At 54.5% G+C, this 18,709-nt stretch overlaps 2 protein-coding genes across 2 annotated transcripts; both read left to right on the top strand.

Annotated features, from left to right (window-relative positions):
* Positions 1-332: 332 nt before the first annotated feature.
* Positions 333-10,188, top strand: NDUFA13 (NADH:ubiquinone oxidoreductase subunit A13). Its single transcript, XM_034997096.1, has 5 exons — positions 333-662; positions 7,757-7,835; positions 9,243-9,314; positions 9,701-9,770; positions 9,992-10,188. The coding sequence occupies exons 1-5, from the start codon at positions 569-571 to the stop codon at positions 10,109-10,111; spliced, it is 435 nt and encodes a 144-aa protein (XP_034852987.1). The 5' UTR covers positions 333-568; the 3' UTR covers positions 10,112-10,188.
* A 581-nt stretch (positions 10,189-10,769) lies between these two features.
* YJEFN3 (YjeF N-terminal domain containing 3) lies at positions 10,770-18,593 on the top strand. Its single transcript, XM_034997224.1, has 6 exons — positions 10,770-10,828; positions 14,134-14,242; positions 16,351-16,461; positions 16,698-16,811; positions 16,892-17,042; positions 18,385-18,593. Exons 1-6 carry the CDS (start codon positions 10,770-10,772, stop codon positions 18,591-18,593), a joined length of 753 nt encoding a protein of 250 aa, XP_034853115.1.
* The last annotated feature ends 116 nt before the right edge of the window (positions 18,594-18,709 follow it).

The raw sequence follows: 18,709 nt of genomic DNA, 5'->3' as shown, positions 1-18,709 counted from the left end.
GCCCACTTCCCATGAGAGACCCTGGCAAAGGGTCCCGACCACCACTCGGGAGCAGAATCGGTGCCTGGCATTGGGGCGGCTCTTCATGAGTCGAATCTGAGCAGCAGTCGCCCCCCAGCTTCGTGTACCCAGCTCTGGCCATGTGGAGCTTTGGGACGCCCGCACAGACCCGCGAAGGGGAGAAAACGAGAGAGGGGGCTTAACTCGGTGACCCGGCTCCCTCAGGAGCTTGGGGTCTCTGAATGGCCTCAGCACTGCACCAGAGGGAAGGTGTACGGAGGTGCTTTAGGGCAAGGACCCGGGCGACCGGACAGGCTACAGGCGTCTACACCGACTGAGCCAAGCCCCGTCTAAGAGAAGAAATACGGAGTCCTCGGCTACAGCCTGGCCGCCCAGTCGATCCCTGGACCTATTGCCCAAGCTCTCTTTCGCGGTGGGATCGTTACACTAGCGTCCTAGGCGCCCTAGTCCCGCCCAAGACATGCGCGGTCCATTTCGCCACACTCATCATGGCGGCGGCCGCCGGACGTAACTTCCGCTCGCGGCCGGAAGTTGGGGTCCCGCGAGCATGGCAGCATCGAAGGTGAAACAGGACATGCCCCCGCCGGGGGGCTATGGCCCCATCGACTACAAGCGGAACCTTCCGCGTCGGGGACTGTCGGGTCAGTGTCGCACTACGCTGGGGTGTCAGGGTTGGGGCTTCGGGGCTCCGGGGAGTCTCGCGGGCCTCAGTTTCCGCCGCAGTGTGACGGGAGGCGGAGCCCAGGGATTCCCGATAGCTTCGGTAGTAACGAGGATAACTGCTGGAGTTTGTCGAACGCTTATTAAGCTTTGTTTTCTTCACAGGGCAGTCCGGGAGGTCGGTCCCGTTAATTCTTCCCATTCTACAGTTGGTTAGACAGATCAATGTAGCCCGTGCCCCGAGCCCTCAGCCACCCTTCCTTTTCACAAGTGGGGAAACTGAGGCCCTGCCCCCAGGGCTACTCAGTGTAAAACTCGTGCTGAAACTGAAACATTGAGGGAATTTAGAAGATGTTCCTCTCTGGTAGTCCCTACCTGCGGATGTCCCAGGAATATGTATTCTTAAATTTTTCAAATGTTTTAAGTAACATTTAAAATTTTGTTATTGGGCTCAACACAAGAAAATGTAAAAGAAAAAAAAAAAGTAGAAGGGCCACATACTTTGCACCTAGGGTTAACAGAGAAATACAAAATTTTATTTTATTTTATTTTAAGATTTTATTTATTTGACAGAGAGAGACACAGCGAGACAGGGAATACAAGCAGGGGGAGTGGGAGAGGGAGAAGGCTTCCCGCGGAGCAGGGAGCCCGATATGGGGCTCGATCCCAGGACCCTGGGATCAGACCTGAGCGGAAGGCAGACGTTTAACCGACTGAGCCACCCAGGCGCCCCGAGAAATACAAAATTTTAAACAAGGATGAATACATTTCAGGGGCGCCTGGGTGGCTCAGTCGTTAAGCGTCTGCCTTCCGCTCAGGTCATGGTCCCAGGGTCCTGGGATCGAGCCCGGCGTCGGGCTCCCTGCTCAGCAGAGAGTCTGCTTCTCCCTCTCCCACTCCCCCTGCTTGTGTTCCCTCTCTCGCTGTGTCTCTGTCAAATAAATAAATAAAATCTTAAAAAAAAAAAAAAGATGAATACATTTCCCATAACTCGTCGAACTTTAATGTTATGTACATGTGCCTCGATTAAAAAAAAATATACGGGCATGGTAAAAAAGAATTCAGACAGTGGGAAAGTATCAGGTGAAAACTCAAGCTCCTCCCAGCCCCTTCTTGGCTTTTTTGTTTCCCAAAACATCCGTTAGCAGACTTTTTCTATAAAGGACCAGATAAATATTTTACACTTTGGGGATCAGATGGTCTTTGTCCACTGTTGCTGCCTTTTTTTTTTTAAGATTTTATTTATTTATTTGAGAGAGCTCAAGAGAGCACAAGCAGGGGGAGGGGGAGAGAGAGAGGGACAAGCAGACTCCCCACAGAGTGGGGAGACTGTAATGGTGCTCAATCCCAAGACCCCCAAGATCACAACCTGAGCCGAAGGAATGCTTAACCAATTGAGCTACCCAGGCACTCCTCTGCTGCTGCATTTTTACAGCTGTTTACAAACCTGAAAGTGTTCTTAGCCCAAGAGCCATTACAAAAACAGGTTACAGGCTAGATTTGGCATCACCTTGACACTTGACTCATCCCAGAACAGATTCAACAAAAATAACGTGATCTGAATTTCTTCAATTTCTTTTCTCAAGTATCACTAAACACCCAGGCCAATGTACCCCTCAGGTGTGCAGCATGAGGTCTGTTTACACATGTGCACCTGTGTGACCTGTAGCCAGACTGGGTTGACTGGGCTCCCCCTAGTCAACATGTCTCTTTTTTATTTTTAAGTCACAAATGTGCCCTTCATCCCAGTCCTCTCCCAGTTCATGACATGGAAGTGCCTCCCATGTGCCCTCTATACCATTATCTAGGCTTGGGCCTCCTAGTTACACCCCTTCACACCAACTTGCGTTGTAGCATATACAAACCTGCCCCCTGGCTGCAGTGGGGTGAGGAAGAGACCCCTTCTGGTGGCATGGTCTTTGTTATGTCCCTGCATTCAGTAGTTACTTGTTGAGTGTGCATGTGCACTGAGCCCTGTCTGGAAGAGCTCATAGCCTAGCAGAGGAGATGAACATAACGCACCAGAATTTCCCATTTTGGCAAGGCCCGAGCTAACCAGGACCTGCTTTAGCCAGGCTGGGCTGGAAGGACCTCTCTGAAAGTCCCCTAGGTGACGGGAACAGCAAGTGCAATGGCCCTGCTCTCCATCCTGCACCCTACCCTAATCATCTGTCCTGTGCCCTCCTCCAGCCTTGCGTTTGAGCCATAGTCCCCAGTGGCCCTCTCCCCATTAGTCCTACACACAAGCCTGGCATCCACTCCCCTCCTCCCTGCCTAGATCACTCTCCACTAGCGTCCTAGAACCTGCAAAGCTGACTCAGACCACCTTTAATCCACACTGTTCCCAAAGTGACTGCTACCCCTGTCTTTTCCACTCAGTTCTCTTCTCCACTCCCTCCTGTGCCCAGTGGGTGGCCCTTTCTTTTTTTCCCTTGTGTCTTTTAACTTTTTTTTTTTTTAATTCACAGACAGTACCATACAATTCACCTATTTCATGTGTACACATTAGTCTATTCAGTTTCATAACCATCACCAGGATCTAAATTTATAACACTTCTGGGGCACCTGGGTGGCACAGTCGGTTAAGTGTCTGACTCTTGGTTTCGGCTCAGGTCGTGATCTCAGAGTCATGGGATTAAGCTCTGCATGGGGCTCTGCCATCAGCGGGGAGTCTGGTTGGGTTTCGCTGTCCCTCTGCCCCTCCCTCTCCCCGGGTGTGCGTGCGTGCATGCATATGCTCTCTCTCTCAAATAAATAAATAAATCTAAATAAATAGATAAATTTATAACACTTCCATCACTCCAAAAGGAAACCCTGACCTCATGAGCAGTGACTCCTCATCCTCCCTCTCCCAGCCCCTGGCAACCACCAGTCTGCTTTGTGTTTCTATGGATTTGCCAGTTCTGGACATTTCATGTAAATGGGCTTTTATTTTATGTGGCCTCTGGTGTCTGGCTGCTTTCACTCAGCAGGATGTTTTTAATGTGCATGGTGTAGCATGTGTCCAAGCTTCATTTTACTTGTTTGTTTATTTTTTGGTTGAATAATATTCTTGTATGAATGGACCACAGTTTGCATATCCATTTACCACTTGATAGACATTTGAATTGTTACCACATTTTTGGCTGCTTTGAACATTCCTATGCAAGCTTCTATGTGGATATAGGTTTCATTTTTCGTTTTTTTTTTTTTTTTTAAGATTTTATTTATTTATTTGACAGAGAGATAGACAGAAGAGCACAAGCAGAGGGAGTGGCAGAGGGAGAAGCAGGCTCTGCACTGAGCAGGGAACCTGATGCGGGACTCGATCCCAGGACCCTGAGATCATGACCTGAGCTGAAGGCAGACGCTTAACCATCTTAGCCACCCAGGCGCCCAGGTTTCATTTTTCTTGCGAGAAATTTCACCTAGGAGTGGCATAGCTAGGCCATATGGTAACTCCACATTTAATGTTTCAAGGAACTGCCAAACTGTTTTCCAGATTGGCTGTACTGTTTTACGTTTCTTCCTGCAGTTAGTTTATGGAATTTCCAATTTCTCCACATCTGGACAACACTAATTAGTTTCCTTTTTTTTAAATTCTAGCCATCCCAGTGGGTGTGAGGTGATATCTTATTGTGGTTTTGATTTGCATCTCCCTGGTGACTAATGATGTTGAGCATCTTTTCATGTGTCTATAGGCCATTTGTATAGCTTTCCAGGAGAAATATCTTCCAAGTCCTTTATACATTTTTTAATTGGGTGGTTCATTGTTTTTTGGGGTTTTTTTTAGTTTTTTTAGTTTTTTTGAGTGAGAGAGTGTGCAAGCGCAGGGCAGGTGGGGAGGAGAATCTCAAGCAGGCTCTATACACCCAGCATGGAGCCCAAATGCAGGGCTTGATCCCACAGCCCTGAGACCATGACAGCCTTTCACCAAGAGTGGGATGCTTAAAGATTTTTTTTTTTTTTTAAGATTTTATTTATTTATTTGAGAGAGAAAGAATGAGAGAGAGCACATGAGAGGGGGGAGGGTCAGAGGGAGAAGCAGACTCCCTGCCCAGCAGGGAGCCCGATGCGGGACTCAATCCAGAGATTCCAGGATCATGACCTGAGCCGAAGGCAGTCACCTAACCAACTGAGCCACCCAGGCGCCCAAGAGTGGGATGCTTAACCGGCTGAGCCACCCAGGTGCCCCAGGTTGTTCATCATTTTATTACTGAATTACAGAGTTCTTTATACATCTTGGTTACCATTCCCTTATCAGATACATGATTTTCAGAGACTTTCTTCCATTCTGGGGGTTGTCTTTTCAGCTTGACGGCATCATTTGTAGCACAAAAGTTTTTCATTTCAGTGAAGCCTAATTCATCTGTTTTTTTCTTTTGTCACTTGTGCTTCTGGTGTCCTAGCTAAGAAGCCATTGCCTCATCCAAGGTCACAGAGACTGACAAATCTGTTTTCTAAGAGTTTTATAGTTTTAGCTCTCAAATTGAGGTCTTTGATCCATTTTCAGTTAATTTTTGTGTGTGGGGGAAGGAAAAAGCACACTTTATTCTTTTGCATGTGGCTATCCACTTATCCAATTTGCTGAAAGACTATTCTTTCCCCATTGAATTATCTTGGCACCCTTGTCCAAAATCAATTGACCGTAAATGTGAGGGTTTATTTTTGGACTCTCAGCTCTGTTCCATCAATGTACATGTCTATCCTGATGCCATGCCACACTGTCTTGTACACACAGCTGTGTGTTAAGTTTGAAATTGTGAAGTGTGAGTTCTCCAACTTTGTTGTTTTTCAGAATTGTTTGGTTAATCTGGGCCCTTGAATTTCCATATGAATTTCACAATCTGCTCCTCGGTTTCTGTAGGGCTGGTAAGGGGGAAAGGTTGGGATTCTGATGGGACTCCATTGAACTGGTACCTTAGTTTGGGGAATGCTGCCATCTGAACAATGTTAAGTGCTGATACTAAACACAGGATGTGTTTCCATTTATTCAGGTCTTCTTTACTCGTGGCCTTGCACCCACTTCTGGGCATGCCCCTCATCAGCCTCCCCCACCAGACTGGCAGCTCCTGAGGCACAGACCCACGCTGAGGGTCTGGGTTCTCAGCCTCACCACTGTCAGCAAGAAAGAGCTGTACATTCGTACAGGTCACCTTTATCTTGGAATTTATCTTACACATGGGCCCACACGTGAGTGCCTGGTGTGAAGACAAGGGGTCTCCATGAGGATAGCCCAGGATTATGCCCTGGGGCCCAGTCAAAAGAAGAGGCCCCTGGGCTTCTCTATAGCTACTGAAAAGAAAGAGGCAGCTCTTCTAAGATGTTCCTGTCTAGCCCAGGTGGTCAGCCATGTGTAAGAGCCATAGTTGTGCTGGGAGCTGGTTCTGGGCACTCGGGCCTCTCGGGAGAGGTTCTCCCTCTGTGCATAGGAACCAGGCGCCTTCGCTGTCTGCCCCCTATAACATGGAAGTGTCTTACTCTGAGCTAATGTTTGTTTTGCATTTTTAAGATTTATTTATTTATTTATTTGAGAGCGAGGGAGAGAGAGAGAGAGCATGAGCACAGAGGGGAGAAGGAGAAGCAGACTCCCTGCTGATCAGAGCCCGATGCAGGGGCTCAGTTCCAGGACCCTGAGATCATGACCTGAGCCGAAGGCAAGCGCTTAACGAATGGAGCCACCCAGGCGCTCCTGAGCTAATGTTTTTTTTTTTTTTTTTTTTTTAAGATTTTATTTATTTATTTGAGAGAGAGAGAATGAGAGACAGAGAGCACGAGTGGGAAGAGGGTCAGAGGGAGAAGCAGACCCCCTGCTGAGCAGGGAGCCCGATGCAGGACTCGATCCCGGGACTCCAGGATCATGACCTGAGCCGAAGGCAGTCGCTCAACCAACTGAGCCACCCAGGCGCCCTGAGCTAATGTTTTTAACAAGTTTAACTGAGGGGCTGAAAAATCTAACCAGCTTCTCATGCATCTTTGGGTCCAGTAGAGATGCCAGAAAAAACGTGTGCTGCATCGAGCTGAAGAAGAAAGATGAGGACAGGGACAACAGAGGCCCCCTGCAGGCAGCGAGCAGGGCCGGGACTCCCAGAGCCCCTCTGCCCCCCACAAGTCCTAGGGAGTGGCCTCACCCACCATTTGCTGGTCATTTACTGGGTGTTAACTGGAGCTCGACCTGGCCAAGTTTGTCAGTTTTTCCGGGCAACCACAAGGCCTGTCCAGGGAAGAGACTACAGCTCAAAAGATTAGAGGGTATGGGGTGAGCTAGCCCCAACCAGGCCGCAGGCAACTTGGGCTTCCCTGAAGACCGCAGCAGGCCCACAGCCTGTCAGTCAGAATTACAGCGCAGGTGCCTGCTGGTGTCAGTAAATATTCATGGCAGCCTCTGTCCCCTGGTGCCCAGGCAGGGGGCTTAATCCGCTGGGCCAGGAGGCAGTACCCCAGGGAGCCCAGGGGTGGCTGGGCGGGCCCTGCAGGGCACTGCCTGCCTGTGGCAGCCCCATCCAGCCCCCTGTGGGCAGCACTCAGAGAAGTGGCCCAGGCAGCCAGGAGCCACCATGGAGCTGGACCCAGCTGTAGACACCATCCTTCCCCATGGAAGCACCTTCTGACTGGGAACCAAACAACCTTCTAGAAGATTGTGGGGCTGGGGCCCCCCAACCATAAACAGCAAGACCCTCGGGCTCTCCTGCAGTCCCTGCCCAGACTGTACCTTCTAGAAACTGTGGCATGGGGGGCAGAGGTGTGGCAGCTGCAGCTACCTCCCTTGTCAGAGAAAAGCTGAGGCAGCCTGGTGTCCCTGCCTGCAGGGCAGGTGAACAGAATAAAGAGTGGTCTGCAGTTTCGGAGGAGGAGGTCCAAGGGAAGGGGCCGGTGGACATTCCACAGGGACAAAAAAATAATCTGAAGAAATATGCACTAGAGACAGTACTGGCCATCTCTAGGAGGGGGTCACTAAGACTTTCACCTTTTCCCGCATCAATATTTCTGGTGTATTTGCACGGCAAGTGGATTAATACTTCACGAGAAGAAACTACAAGGGGTGGCCTGTCCCAAGGGTAAGTAAGCGCTGAGCTGGTGGCCCCTCTCCCCACAGGCTACAGCATGTTTGCTGTGGGCATTGGGACCTTGCTCTTCGGGTACTGGAGCATGATGAAGTGGAACCGCGAGCGCAGGTAGGCCCCAGGCCCCAGGCTGCTGAGGGCGGGAGTGCACCTGGTGTCCACTGGGGCCCTTTGTCAACAACCCCTCAAGACCCAAGGAGTATGGACCTGGACTGAGTCCATTTCTGAACTTTCCACTCAAGAAAGGACTCATAAGTGAGCAGCTCTTCACTGGGCATCCCTTGGCCTCTGCTGCTAGGGACCTGAAGGTCTGGATTAGGACAGCCCATCAGGTGGACATGGAGGGGCAGACCCAGAACATGCTCTCTTAGTGGGTTTTTTTTTTTTTTTTAAGATTTTTTATTTATTTATTTATTCATGAGAGACAGAGAGAGAGAAGCAGAGGGAGAAGCAGGCTCCCAAGGAGCAGGGAGCCCAATGCGGGACTCGATCCCGGGACTCTGGGACCATGACCTGAGCCAAAGGCAGACGCTCAACTGTCTGAGCCACCCAGGCGCCCTCTCTTAGTGGGTTTTTGTCAGTGGTAACCAGGCAGTGAGGACAATAAGGGCTTAGAAACAGGCCACGCAAGACAATGGTCGTGCCAGCCACATGGGCCTTAGGCACCAAGGCAGATGGTGGCCTCCATTCAGACTCTGGCTGCCTCTAAGCTGGCCTGATGCCCTGCCTGGTGACCCCTCCTCATTGACCCCTTACTGGCTGAGCCCGTCTGCCCTGCCCCACCCCACCCTGTGTTACGTGTCCTTAGCACCCCCCTTGAGCTCACCTGCCCTCCACAAGTCTGGGAATACCGGAGGGTAGTGCTGAAGGCAGCCGGCATGTGTCAGGTACTGGACGTTGAGTACGCTCAGACCAGGTCCGGCTTCCCGGGAGCACCCGCGGAGAGATGGGCACAGTAGTGACAACTGTGTGGCTGTGGTGGGGGCAGCGGCTTGGAGTGGGGCTGCTCATCCAGACCCTTCCCTGTGTGGCTGAGATTCCTAGCGATGAGGAGCCACTTCCGTGGCCACATCACTGGGTGCCGCTCCCCCAGCGTGAATGGGGCTGGTGGCTCAAAGAGACAGAACTGCCTGCCCTGGACTCACACCCCACGTTATTTTGACATGAAGAGGATGTGGTTTTATAAGGCCCAGAGCCCTGTGATAAAGGTCCCATCCCCCATCCCCAGTTCACCACAATCATCAGGCCAGGGCTGTTTTTAGGATTAAGAAATAAAGTTTTTAATTAAAAAGAAAGTGTGAAGCCAGCAGTCTTGTGGACCAGTGCCTGTGCCACCTGCGTGCCCCCCCCCCCGCCCCGTTTCCCATTTTCTGGCAGGTAGAGCTTACTGCCCAAGCCTTGCCCCGCTCACTTGCCTCTCGCCCAGCCCCCTTCCCCATGCTCACCCTGTGGCTCTAAGGCCACGTCATCTACCCCAGCTCCAGCCTGATCTAATCTGTTGGTTTGGGGGGTTCACAGGCGCTTGCAGATCGAGGACTTCGAGGCCCGCATCGCGCTGATGCCGCTGTTGCAGGCAGAGAAGGACCGGAGGTGGGGCCGCTGAGACCAGGGGTGGGAGGTCACAGGCCTGAGTGTCCCATCCTGCAGTGCAGGACCTGGCCAGAATGCACGTGGGGACTGACAGCTGTGTCCTTGCATACGTGGGGTTGCTGTCACCCTTGGAGGGGGCCCCAAACTGACTTAAAGTGGGGACCCGAGGGACAGAATGGGAAGGCTCCCTGAAGAAGACATTGAGGCTGCAGCAGGAGGACAGTAGAAGTTTGTAGGGGGGAGGGGACAAGAGGGGTCAGCATGTGCAGGGTTGGAAGTGGCAGGAGGTGATGGGGAGTAGAACAGGGAGGGTCCTGGCAGGTCTGTTAGGCAGGGGTCCCTCGGGGTGCTCAGGCCTGTCCCTCACCTTCCATTCCACCCCACAGGGTCCTGCAGATGCTTCGAGAGAACCTGGAGGAGGAGGCCATCATCATGAAGGATGTGCCTGACTGGAAGGTGGGTCCTGGGCAGGGAGCGTGGGGGTCCAGGCCACTGCAGAAACACAGGCACCATGGGAAACCTGTGGCTGAGAGGAGTAGTGGGGGCCAGGCATGAGGAGGAGAAGGCAGAAGCTTTTGGTGTAGACAGAGTAGCCACTAGGCCTAGTGGGGTCCCAGGAGGTAGTGTGGGCCTGAGGGGGTAGCTGCACCCCCACCCATATTCCTCTGTCTCCACAGGTGGGTGAGTCTGTGTTCCACACAACGCGCTGGGTGACTCCCATGATGGGCGAGCTCTATGGGCTGCGCACGAATGAGGAGATTCTCGATGCCACCTACGGCTTCATGTGGTACATGTAGGGGCCTGCTCCCCTCGGACCACTTGGACCCCCTACACCCTCCCCACTGGGAAAGAATAAATGCTCTGGAGACCTGCCTGCCTGTGTCCCAGTGATTGAGTGACCTGCGCGTGGGGCACCACGGGGTTACACGTGGCCTGGTGACGTGGGGTCTAGACCTGGGGACTCTGCAGAAGATGCCAGGAGGGGTGGCCATAAAACATACCCAGAGACTGCGCCTGGATGCATCAGCCTTGGCTCACAAATATGCCTGGATTTTCCTACCTCTGTCGGAACCCTCCTTGTCAGTAGCCCACCCCTCCAGGCTGGGGTTCCCCCCCAGCCCTGCACCCTGAGCACATCAGTGAGTGGGGAACCTAAAAAGCAGAGCGTGGGATGGAGGGGCACCGGAGGCGTGTCCCCTTGCTCCCAGGCCAGGACTCCGTTACGGGGGTCGCTACCTGTCTGGCTTCCTTCCGTTCCCAAGGCAGCTCCACTCCTGGCACGAGAGGGTTAAGTTTGCCTGCGCCCGCCAGCCAATGGCTGCGCGCAGCGCCTTCGCGGCGCCGCCTGATTGGCGGAAGCACAGGGTGGGAGGGGAGGAGGCCCCGGTACCCTGGGATGCTCTTAAAAGGCTGTGGCTGTGGCCGCCGGGCCTTGGGCACCGGCTCACCTCGGCCATGAGCAGCGCGGCCCGCCCGGACCCAGCGGAGGCGCCCGAGGAGCGGCGTTTCCTCAGGTCAGCCAGGGATGGGGATGCCAAAGCCCATGGCAGAGATGCAGCCCGGAGCCGGGGGCATCATGGGCAGGGCAAGGCTGGGAGGAGGTCTCATGGGCAGGATGGATCAGAGGCAGGGGCATGGCCAGGATGGGGCCTGAGGGGTCCTGAGGCCCACCCGCATTTCCCTGGAGAGACGAAGCCTGCAGCCTGCTGCTACCAGTGCCTTCTAAGCTGCGTTGCCCAGGGAAACTGCATCCGCCTGGGGCTCACCCCTAAGTGAATCATTCAGCAGCACCGCTAGTAGCTCTCCCATCACCCTTCAACCCAATCCAGGCCCACCTCCCCTTTCCATCTGTCCTTGGAACCTTGGAAGCTCCCACCCTTCGTTCCCCTTGGTAGCCCACCGGCTACTATCTCCTTGACCAGGGAAGGAAACTGAGGCTTGGGTTGGGAAACCACTGTCTGAGCCAAGGCTGGGGTTTTTGAATATGTGGGCCACTTGCCAGTAGTTTGATTGGATTTGGGGTCTGGAGTTGGCAGCTGTGGCTGTGTCTCCCACCTCATCCTGAGTTATTTTGTGATCTGGGACCCCAAGCAGGGCTGTGGACCTCAGTGTAAACCAGATTCATCTGATATCCCCTTGTCTGGCCTCCTCTGGCCACTATCCACTCAGGCCCTCCGGGCAGATATTGTCCAGTGACTGGCTGATGTTCAGATTGAGTCTGTAGACCCAACACATCCTTGACAGAAGAGAGCTGAAGCTGATTTCACCTGGCGTGGGGGATGGTGCGTCTCAAATGCCAACTGAGGAGTGATGGGCACTGGGGTGGGTAGGAGTGGAATGCGCAAGCAAGGAGACAATGAGGTTAGAAACAATGGGCGCGTAGGTGTGGTGAGGAATTTGAATATTCTCTGAATATTGGGGAGCCATAAGCAGGTTTGAGACAAGTGGCGATGCGATCTGGCGTTTAAGTTTTCAAAGCCCCCATGGCTCTTGTGTTGAGGAGGAGTTTGGGGGCCATCAGACTGTTTTAAGCAGCCAGGTGAGCAATGATGGTGGGCTGGTGGGCAGAGGCCTGAAGGTCAGAAGCAGATAGAGCCAAGAGAGCAGGGAGGGTCTGGCATGGGCAGCCTGGCTCCAGGGCTTCACGTCCAAAAGAGCCCGCTCCTGGAAGCATTTTGGGAGAACAGGCCCAGTTCCTTTGAAAGCAGGTCACCTCAGCCTTTGTGCTCTCGGGGAAATCCTGGTCCTCGCAGTTCCTCTCATCTGGGGACTGACATGGGGAGAAGCAAGAGGCACATCGTAACTGAGCCCCCCACCTCTGGCCCGTCCCACAGTGGCGCTGCCCTGTCCCCCTCCCCCACCAGCCCTGATTCCCACTCAGACCCCACCTAGAGCTGCCAGTGTCCCTACCCCCAGGCTCCTAGCTGGGACCATCCTCCCCATTATCACTCTAATGACCAGTTAGGCAGGAAGATAATGTTCCAAGTGGTGGCCTGAGGCCAAAGCTTTGGGACAGAGGAAGAAGAGGAGGAATGGGTATTCCTCCCACCCTTCTCATCTTCCCCTCACCCTCCTGTGGGGGCAGCAGCCAGAGCTGTCACAGATGAAGGTGGAGGAATGAGCCACATTTCCAAACACACCTTCTCCTCCAGTGTTCTCTCCTGGGAGCCGCGCCAGCCTGCCCAGGGAGTGCTCTTCATCTGCCCCACCGTGAGCTCCTTTTCCCCAGCTGGTCTTTCAACCTTATCTGAAGTCAGCTGGGGTTGAATCTGGCTCTGGTTGCTGGGGTGACTCAGGGCATGTGTCCTCCCTGCCCTAAGCCTCCATCTCCCCCATGTGCGTGGGCCCCCAAAGTGTCTTTCTGACCCAGTTTCTCAGTTTCCCTTGCTTGGCTCCAGCCACAGTGGCCTCACTTCTGTCCCTTCAGTCTGCCAAGCCCATTCCCGCTACAGGGCCTTGGCCCTCACTCTTCTTCCACTTGGATTACCTCCCAAAGTGCTCCAGGCCATCTCCTCCAGGAAGCCATCCCTGATTCCCCCCTCCTGCAGCAGTCTTCATTCCTTACCTATGCCCCTCCTGCTGCCCCGGCCTGATTTGCTGCAAAATTGGCCAGAAGGTTGTGGTCTCTTGCTCGCAGAATTGAAGGAAGGAACCTAAAGATTCACCCCAGGAAACCTCTGCTATCTGTAGGTCTGCCTCTGCTTCTTTGCTCACACCCTGTATGGCTCTGGAAACAGACACCAAGGGTAGAAGTCTGTTTTCTCACTTGCTTCCTGCATGACTCTGGGCAAGCCACTTGGTTACTCTGAGTGGTTGAATATTCTTCTGGGCCTGGTTCTGTTGCTACTACTATGATCTCTAGGGTCTGCTGAGCTGGGGGTAGGTGCTCTTCCCCAGCAGGAAAGAGTCCTGCTAGGGGAAGCTAGCATCAGGACATAAACCCTGCCCAGCTGCCCCAACCCCTGATTCTGGGGGACCATTTCCGATCTTCAATGCCAGCTCTCCTTCTCTGCCGCCACTACAGCCCATGCCCGTTGGAAGCCCCTAAGCCAGGGCTAGCTTGGTCCCTGCTTTTGGAAGAGTCCAACACTTGGTTGTCATTATCTTAAAATTCTTAAATAATGGGGCCCGTGTTTGCATTTTGAAATGGGCCTTGAAATTTATCTAAACCTACGCGGACTTTACTTTTGCAAAAGAGGAAGCAAAACTAAGATGTGACAGATCCCAGTCACTCAGGGAGTTGATGGCAGACCTTCACCTCAAATGAGTAAATCCCATCTCTCTTGCCACAATTATTGAAGGGTCACCAATAGGTCTGATAGCTGTGGGTTCCACATCCACCTCCCTAAGTGAGCCATCAAACTCCTCTGCAGCCTTCAAAATCCACCTCCCTCAGGCACCTCCTCCCCCAGCCCAGTCTGCCCCCTCCAGTGTTCTGGAGCTTGCTCAGTGTTTTCCCCTGCATGAAATTCGCCCATCACCGTCATCAGTCTTTCCCGCCCATTCCTCCTTCTGGGTTCTTCCCGCGGTGGGGATGGGCGAATCTGGGCGGGGCTCCAGTCTCCCCCCGCGTTGGGACAGTAGAACCAACGTGCGCCACCACGCGTTCCTCACCACCAGAGGGCGCCCGTACCTTGGGCTTCAGCTTAAACCTTCTGCAGCTCCTTTCAACCGCATGCACGTCTAATGGAGAAACTGAGGTTGGGGGTGGCGCTAGGGCCTGGCTGGGAACGTTGGTGGAATGTTACTGGTTCCATCTGAGCCTCTCTAAGTCTCTCTCTTTGTGTCTTTGAGCGTCTCTCCCCACTCTGTCCCCTAGCACTGCCGAGGCGGCCGCCCTGGAGCGGGAGTTGCTGGAGGATTATCGCTTTGGGCGGCAGCAGCTGGTGGAGTTGTGTGGCCATGCTAGTGCTGTGGCTGTGACCAAGGTATCTGACCCCTGAACCTTGACCTTGACCCCATCCAGATGGCCAGCCCACCAGAGCCGAGGCCTAGCTGCATGACCTGGCTGGCCAAAATGGCCTAGGACTCAAGAATCCCCTTTTCTTGTGTGGAGCTACTCCAGCCCATTATTCAGATGGGGAAACAGGCCTAGAGAGGCTCATCACTGGTCTAGACCAGGCAGGGACCCAAGACCGTAGGTGTCAGTGAGGGTCAGGGCAGAGATAGGAGTCCCCAAAGACTTGGAGGCTGGGAAGCAGAGACAGGCTACTGCAGGATGCCCCTGGGGCCCTTTGTGACCACCCGCCTCTGCCATCTCCTGGATCTCAGTAAGGGAGACATCAGTTCCTGCAGGCTGAGTACCTCCAAATAACCCCATGCTGCAGATGGGGAAACTGAGGTCCAGAGGCAGGGAGTGGCCTGCCAAAGGGTAGGTCCCAGGGGGTAAATAAGCAGAGCTGTGTCTGGATCCAGGGCAAAGCCCCAGCTTCGAGGTGTCTCCAAGAGACGCGAGAGTAATAAGCAATGATGATGCTGCCTTCCAGTGCTTTTGGCCACGTTGTCAAACTGTGGGCCTGTTTCCTCCTCCAAAGCAAGTGTAATAAACTGACAGCAGTCAATAAACACAAATGTCTTAGAGAAGTGCCTGATGGCGTCAGGGCTCCAGGACGTAACCTTTCTCTTCCTCCTCTTCTTGTCACCACTGCAGACTTTTGTTAAACACAATTTCTTTATGTAGGCTCAGTTTGTTTGTTTTTTTCACGTTCCTATTTCCAAATGAAATATATCCTGAGTGAAGCTCCTGCAGGAGAAGGAAATGATGACCATCAAAGCCCCAAAATCCAACATAGTAAACACTTGCCTGGCCCTTGCTGACTGAATGTCGTTTGGTTTTGCCCTGAAAGCCCCAAGTCTGTCCAGAAGGCCCTCAGTCCCAGCCAGCCCAGATATTGTTGCCCTCCCCCCGGTCTCCAGTCTCGGGCTCTGGGCCTGGCATGATGGGGTTGCAGGTGCCCTCGGGGTGGGGCAGGACCTCACTGAGAACTTGAGGAGGAGACAAAGAAATACTAAGCCCTCTGCGTAGCTGGAAGTTAGGGTACAGACAGGCCCCCTGGAGCCCCTGGTCTCAGAGAGGCCCTGTGACCCTGTCAGTGCCATTGTCATTCCCATTTGATAGAGGCCAAGGGAGGCTGGGAGAGGAGAGGGGGCTGAGGCCATACAGGGAGTCAGGGCAGGGCTGCGGCTGGAACACCAGTGCTCTGAACTCCTGTGTTAAAGAGACTGATGCACAGGGGCGCCTGGGTGGCTCAGTCGTTAAGTGTCTGCCTTCGGCTCAGGTCATGATCCCAGGGTCCCGGGATCGAGCCCCGCATCGGGCTCCCTGCTCTGCAGGAGGCCTGCTTCTCCCTCTCCCACTCCTCCTGCTTGTGTTCCCTCTCTCACTGTGTCTCTCTCTGTCAAATAAATAAATAAATAAAATCTTAAAAAAAAAAAAAAGAGAGAGAGAGACTGATGCACAGGCCCAGAGACACAGAGTCTGGGAGATAGAGACAGAGAAAAAGAGAGACACAGAAATGCAGGCACAGAAAGACTACAGAGAGACAGATGGGGGGGATAGACACAGACAGAGAGATACAGAGAAGACAGGTGATGGCAGAGGCAGATGGAGAGAGACAGGGCATCTTGGGTTGGAAAAGTACCCCCCCACCCCCACCCCCCCGCTTTGGGGCCTCCAGGAGGGGCTGAGCCCTGGAAACATGGGCGAGGGAGGGGGCAGCCACTGCGGTGGAAAAAGGTGGAAGAATGTCTGCAACTCAGGCCGAGAATAAACAAACCGCACTCTGGGCACCGGGTGGTGGCAGAAGGCACGTTTTCCTGCTCCAGCTTGGCAGAGCCTGAAGCAGGGACTCTGCATCTCCAAGGAGGAACTTGAGGCCCCCAGAGGCCATGCCCTTTGCCCAGAATGCCTGTCCTCCTGTTCTATTGCCTCTAGGCCCGTGCCCATCCCTTCTGCTACTCCAGGCCTCAGTTTCCCCACCCAAACAAGGAGGAATTCCAGACATCATGCCTTTGCCTTTGCTGTGCCCTCTGCCAGGTGTTCCCCTTGCCTACTCTCTCCCGGAAGCAGAGGACAGTGCTGGTCGTGTGTGGCCCGGAGCAGAACGGGGCCGTGGGGCTGGTCTGTGCCCGGCACCTGCAGATGTTTGTGAGTAGCAAGGACCCCCTTGGCCTCCTAGGGTCACCCCCTCAACCCTGTCCCCGCAGAAATTGCTCCCTCCTCTTGATAGTGTCCCAGGGGGACATTGAGGCTGGAGAGGTTACAGAATAAGCCCAGTGCTTGCCCCAGGTATCCAGGTCAGGGGGCTAAGGCCCAGCAGGGAGCCTGAAAGGGGCCCCAGTGCTGACTCCTTTCTGCCCCCCCGCCCCCCCCCCCGCCACCAGGAGTACGAACCGACCATCTTCTACCCTACACGCTCACTGGATCTGCTGCACCGGGACCTGACCACCCAGTGTGAGAAGATGGACATCCCCTTCCTGTCCTATTTGCCCACGGAGGTCAGCGCTTGGTGGCAAATGAGGGGGGAAGTGGGGGATAGTGCCCAAAGGCCGCCCCCTGACCCTGCCTGCTCTCTCAGGTCCAGCTCATCAACAATGCCTACGGGCTGGTGGTGGACGCTGTGCTGGGCCCTGGCGTGCAGCCGGGGGAGATCGGGGACCCCTGCACGCGGACGCTGGCCATACTCAAGCTGCTGTCCATCCCCCTTGTGAGCCTGGACATTCCCTCAGGCATGCCGGGCAGGGGGGGGGCATGTTGGGGGCTTGGGGGGGCCCTCTGCACCCCAGCTTCTGGTGGCGCCAGCCTGTCTCCGAGCCTCAGTTTCCCTAGCATGGATGGCTCATGCACTCTGGGTGAGGGTCATGTCCATCCCTCAGATAGGGAAGACCGAGGCTGCTGCCCAGGTGATGCCCTGTCCCATCCCCCCAACACCCAGCCCAACATGCCCGCTGCCCACCCTGGCCCAGTTGCCTGGGCAGACGTGAGCTCACTCGGCAAAGGCCTCACCCGTCCTGGCCGCCGCCCCACGCCTGTTGGAGCCATTAGGCGACGGGCAGACGGAACAAACAGCTGCTGGCCAGCCGGACCCTCCACGGGGCTGGCCACACTCAGAGGGATATCCCCCAGCTTGCAAGACCTCAGGGCCATCCCAGCAGGGTGCCACAGAGCAGGGGGTTAGCTATGAAGAGATGGGCTGTCTGGTCCAAGGCTGGAGACTAGGGTCACAGAAGGAGGGATTAAAGTCAGAGGGAGGAGGCTTTTAGTTAGTGGCTCCAGACTCTGGTCAGAAGCAGGGGAGAAGGCAAGACCCCTAGTCTGAAGGTAGAGGCTCATTTGAGAGGTGGTAGAGGCTAGGGCACAGTGAGGGAGGGCGTCAAGTCAAAAAGCAAGATTTAGTCTGAGGGCGAAGACAGATGTCAGGTCAGAGGGAAGAGTCTCTAGTCAGAAGGAGGATGATGAACACTCAGGTTGGGTGAGGATGATGAACGCTCAGGCCATGTTCTGTTGGAGTCAAGGACCAGGAGTAAGGAGACAGATCTGATGGGGGAAGACTGCCTGAGGATGGGGGCAAGTCTGTCCTCTGAAAGGAGAGTGGGGATCTGGTCAGAGGGGGAAGGCAGCTAGGAAGCCTGGGTGGAAGGAGGCTCTAGTCTAAGTGGGAAAGCTCAAGATTGATAGGGAGGGAGTAATGGGGACAGATGCTGGGTCAGAAGGCAGAGGCATGGGTCTGACTGGGAAAGGGCAGCAAGTGGAAATGTAGTCTGAAGGCAGAGGCTGAGTCAGAGGAGAAAAATTAGTAGCATGATGGGAGCAGGGGCAGAAAAGTATGAAGACAGACGCTCTGGTCAGAGGAGGAGGGAAACATCTCCAAAGAAGGGGAGACACTGGTCTGAAGGTGGAGGCCCAGTTCTGTGGGGAGGCAGGTCTGACCAAGACTCACGTGTCAGAGAGCAGAGGCTGGGTCTGATGGGGAAGGGGAAGTGGGCGGTGAGGCGGCAAGTCTCTCTCGTCTGAAGGCAAGCACCCCTCCCAGCTCCCAATTCCCTCTCCCTCCCGCCCCTCCTCCCTCAGGCTGGGACGCGGAGACCGGTGGCAGCGACACCGAGGATGGGCTCCGGCCAGACGTGCTGGTATCGCTCGCCGCGCCCAAGCGCTGCGCCGGCCGCTTCTCCGGGCGCCACCACTTCGTGGCCGGCAGGTTCGTGCCCGACGACGTGCGCCGAAAGTTCGCTCTGCGCCTGCCGGGATACACGGGCACCGACTGCGTCGCGGCGCTGTGACCGCCACCCGCGTCCTGGCGGCTTGGACCCGCGCCAATAAACAGACGTCCCACCACCACCTCGCCTCCTCCTTCTCTGTGCGCCGGGTTCGCCGCCCGGGTGGGCAAACTCGGGAA

Source organism: Mirounga leonina, unplaced genomic scaffold (assembly GCF_011800145.1).
Source record: "Mirounga leonina isolate KUSES-001 unplaced genomic scaffold, KU_Mleo_1.0 Mir_94, whole genome shotgun sequence".
Classification (NCBI taxonomy): Eukaryota; Metazoa; Chordata; class Mammalia; order Carnivora; family Phocidae; genus Mirounga; species Mirounga leonina.
Note: the sequence above shows the minus strand (reverse complement) of the source record. Positions and strands in the feature narration are given on the sequence as shown.

Bases quoted from the DNA above. Each gene is read 5' to 3' on its own strand.
- NDUFA13 (XM_034997096.1), top strand. From the start codon at position 569: ATGGCAGCATCGAAGGTGAAACAGGACATGCCCCCGCCGGGGGGCTAT. The intron at 663-7,756 runs GTCAGTGTCGCA...CTCTCCCCACAG, and splicing joins TCCGCGTCGGGGACTGTCGG to GCTACAGCATGTTTGCTGTG. The intron at 9,771-9,991 runs GTGGGTCCTGGG...CTGTCTCCACAG, and splicing joins AGGATGTGCCTGACTGGAAG to GTGGGTGAGTCTGTGTTCCA.
- YJEFN3 (XM_034997224.1), top strand. From the start codon at position 10,770: ATGAGCAGCGCGGCCCGCCCGGACCCAGCGGAGGCGCCCGAGGAGCGG. The intron at 10,829-14,133 runs GTCAGCCAGGGA...TCTGTCCCCTAG, and splicing joins GAGGAGCGGCGTTTCCTCAG to CACTGCCGAGGCGGCCGCCC. The intron at 16,812-16,891 runs GTCAGCGCTTGG...CTGCTCTCTCAG, and splicing joins TGTCCTATTTGCCCACGGAG to GTCCAGCTCATCAACAATGC.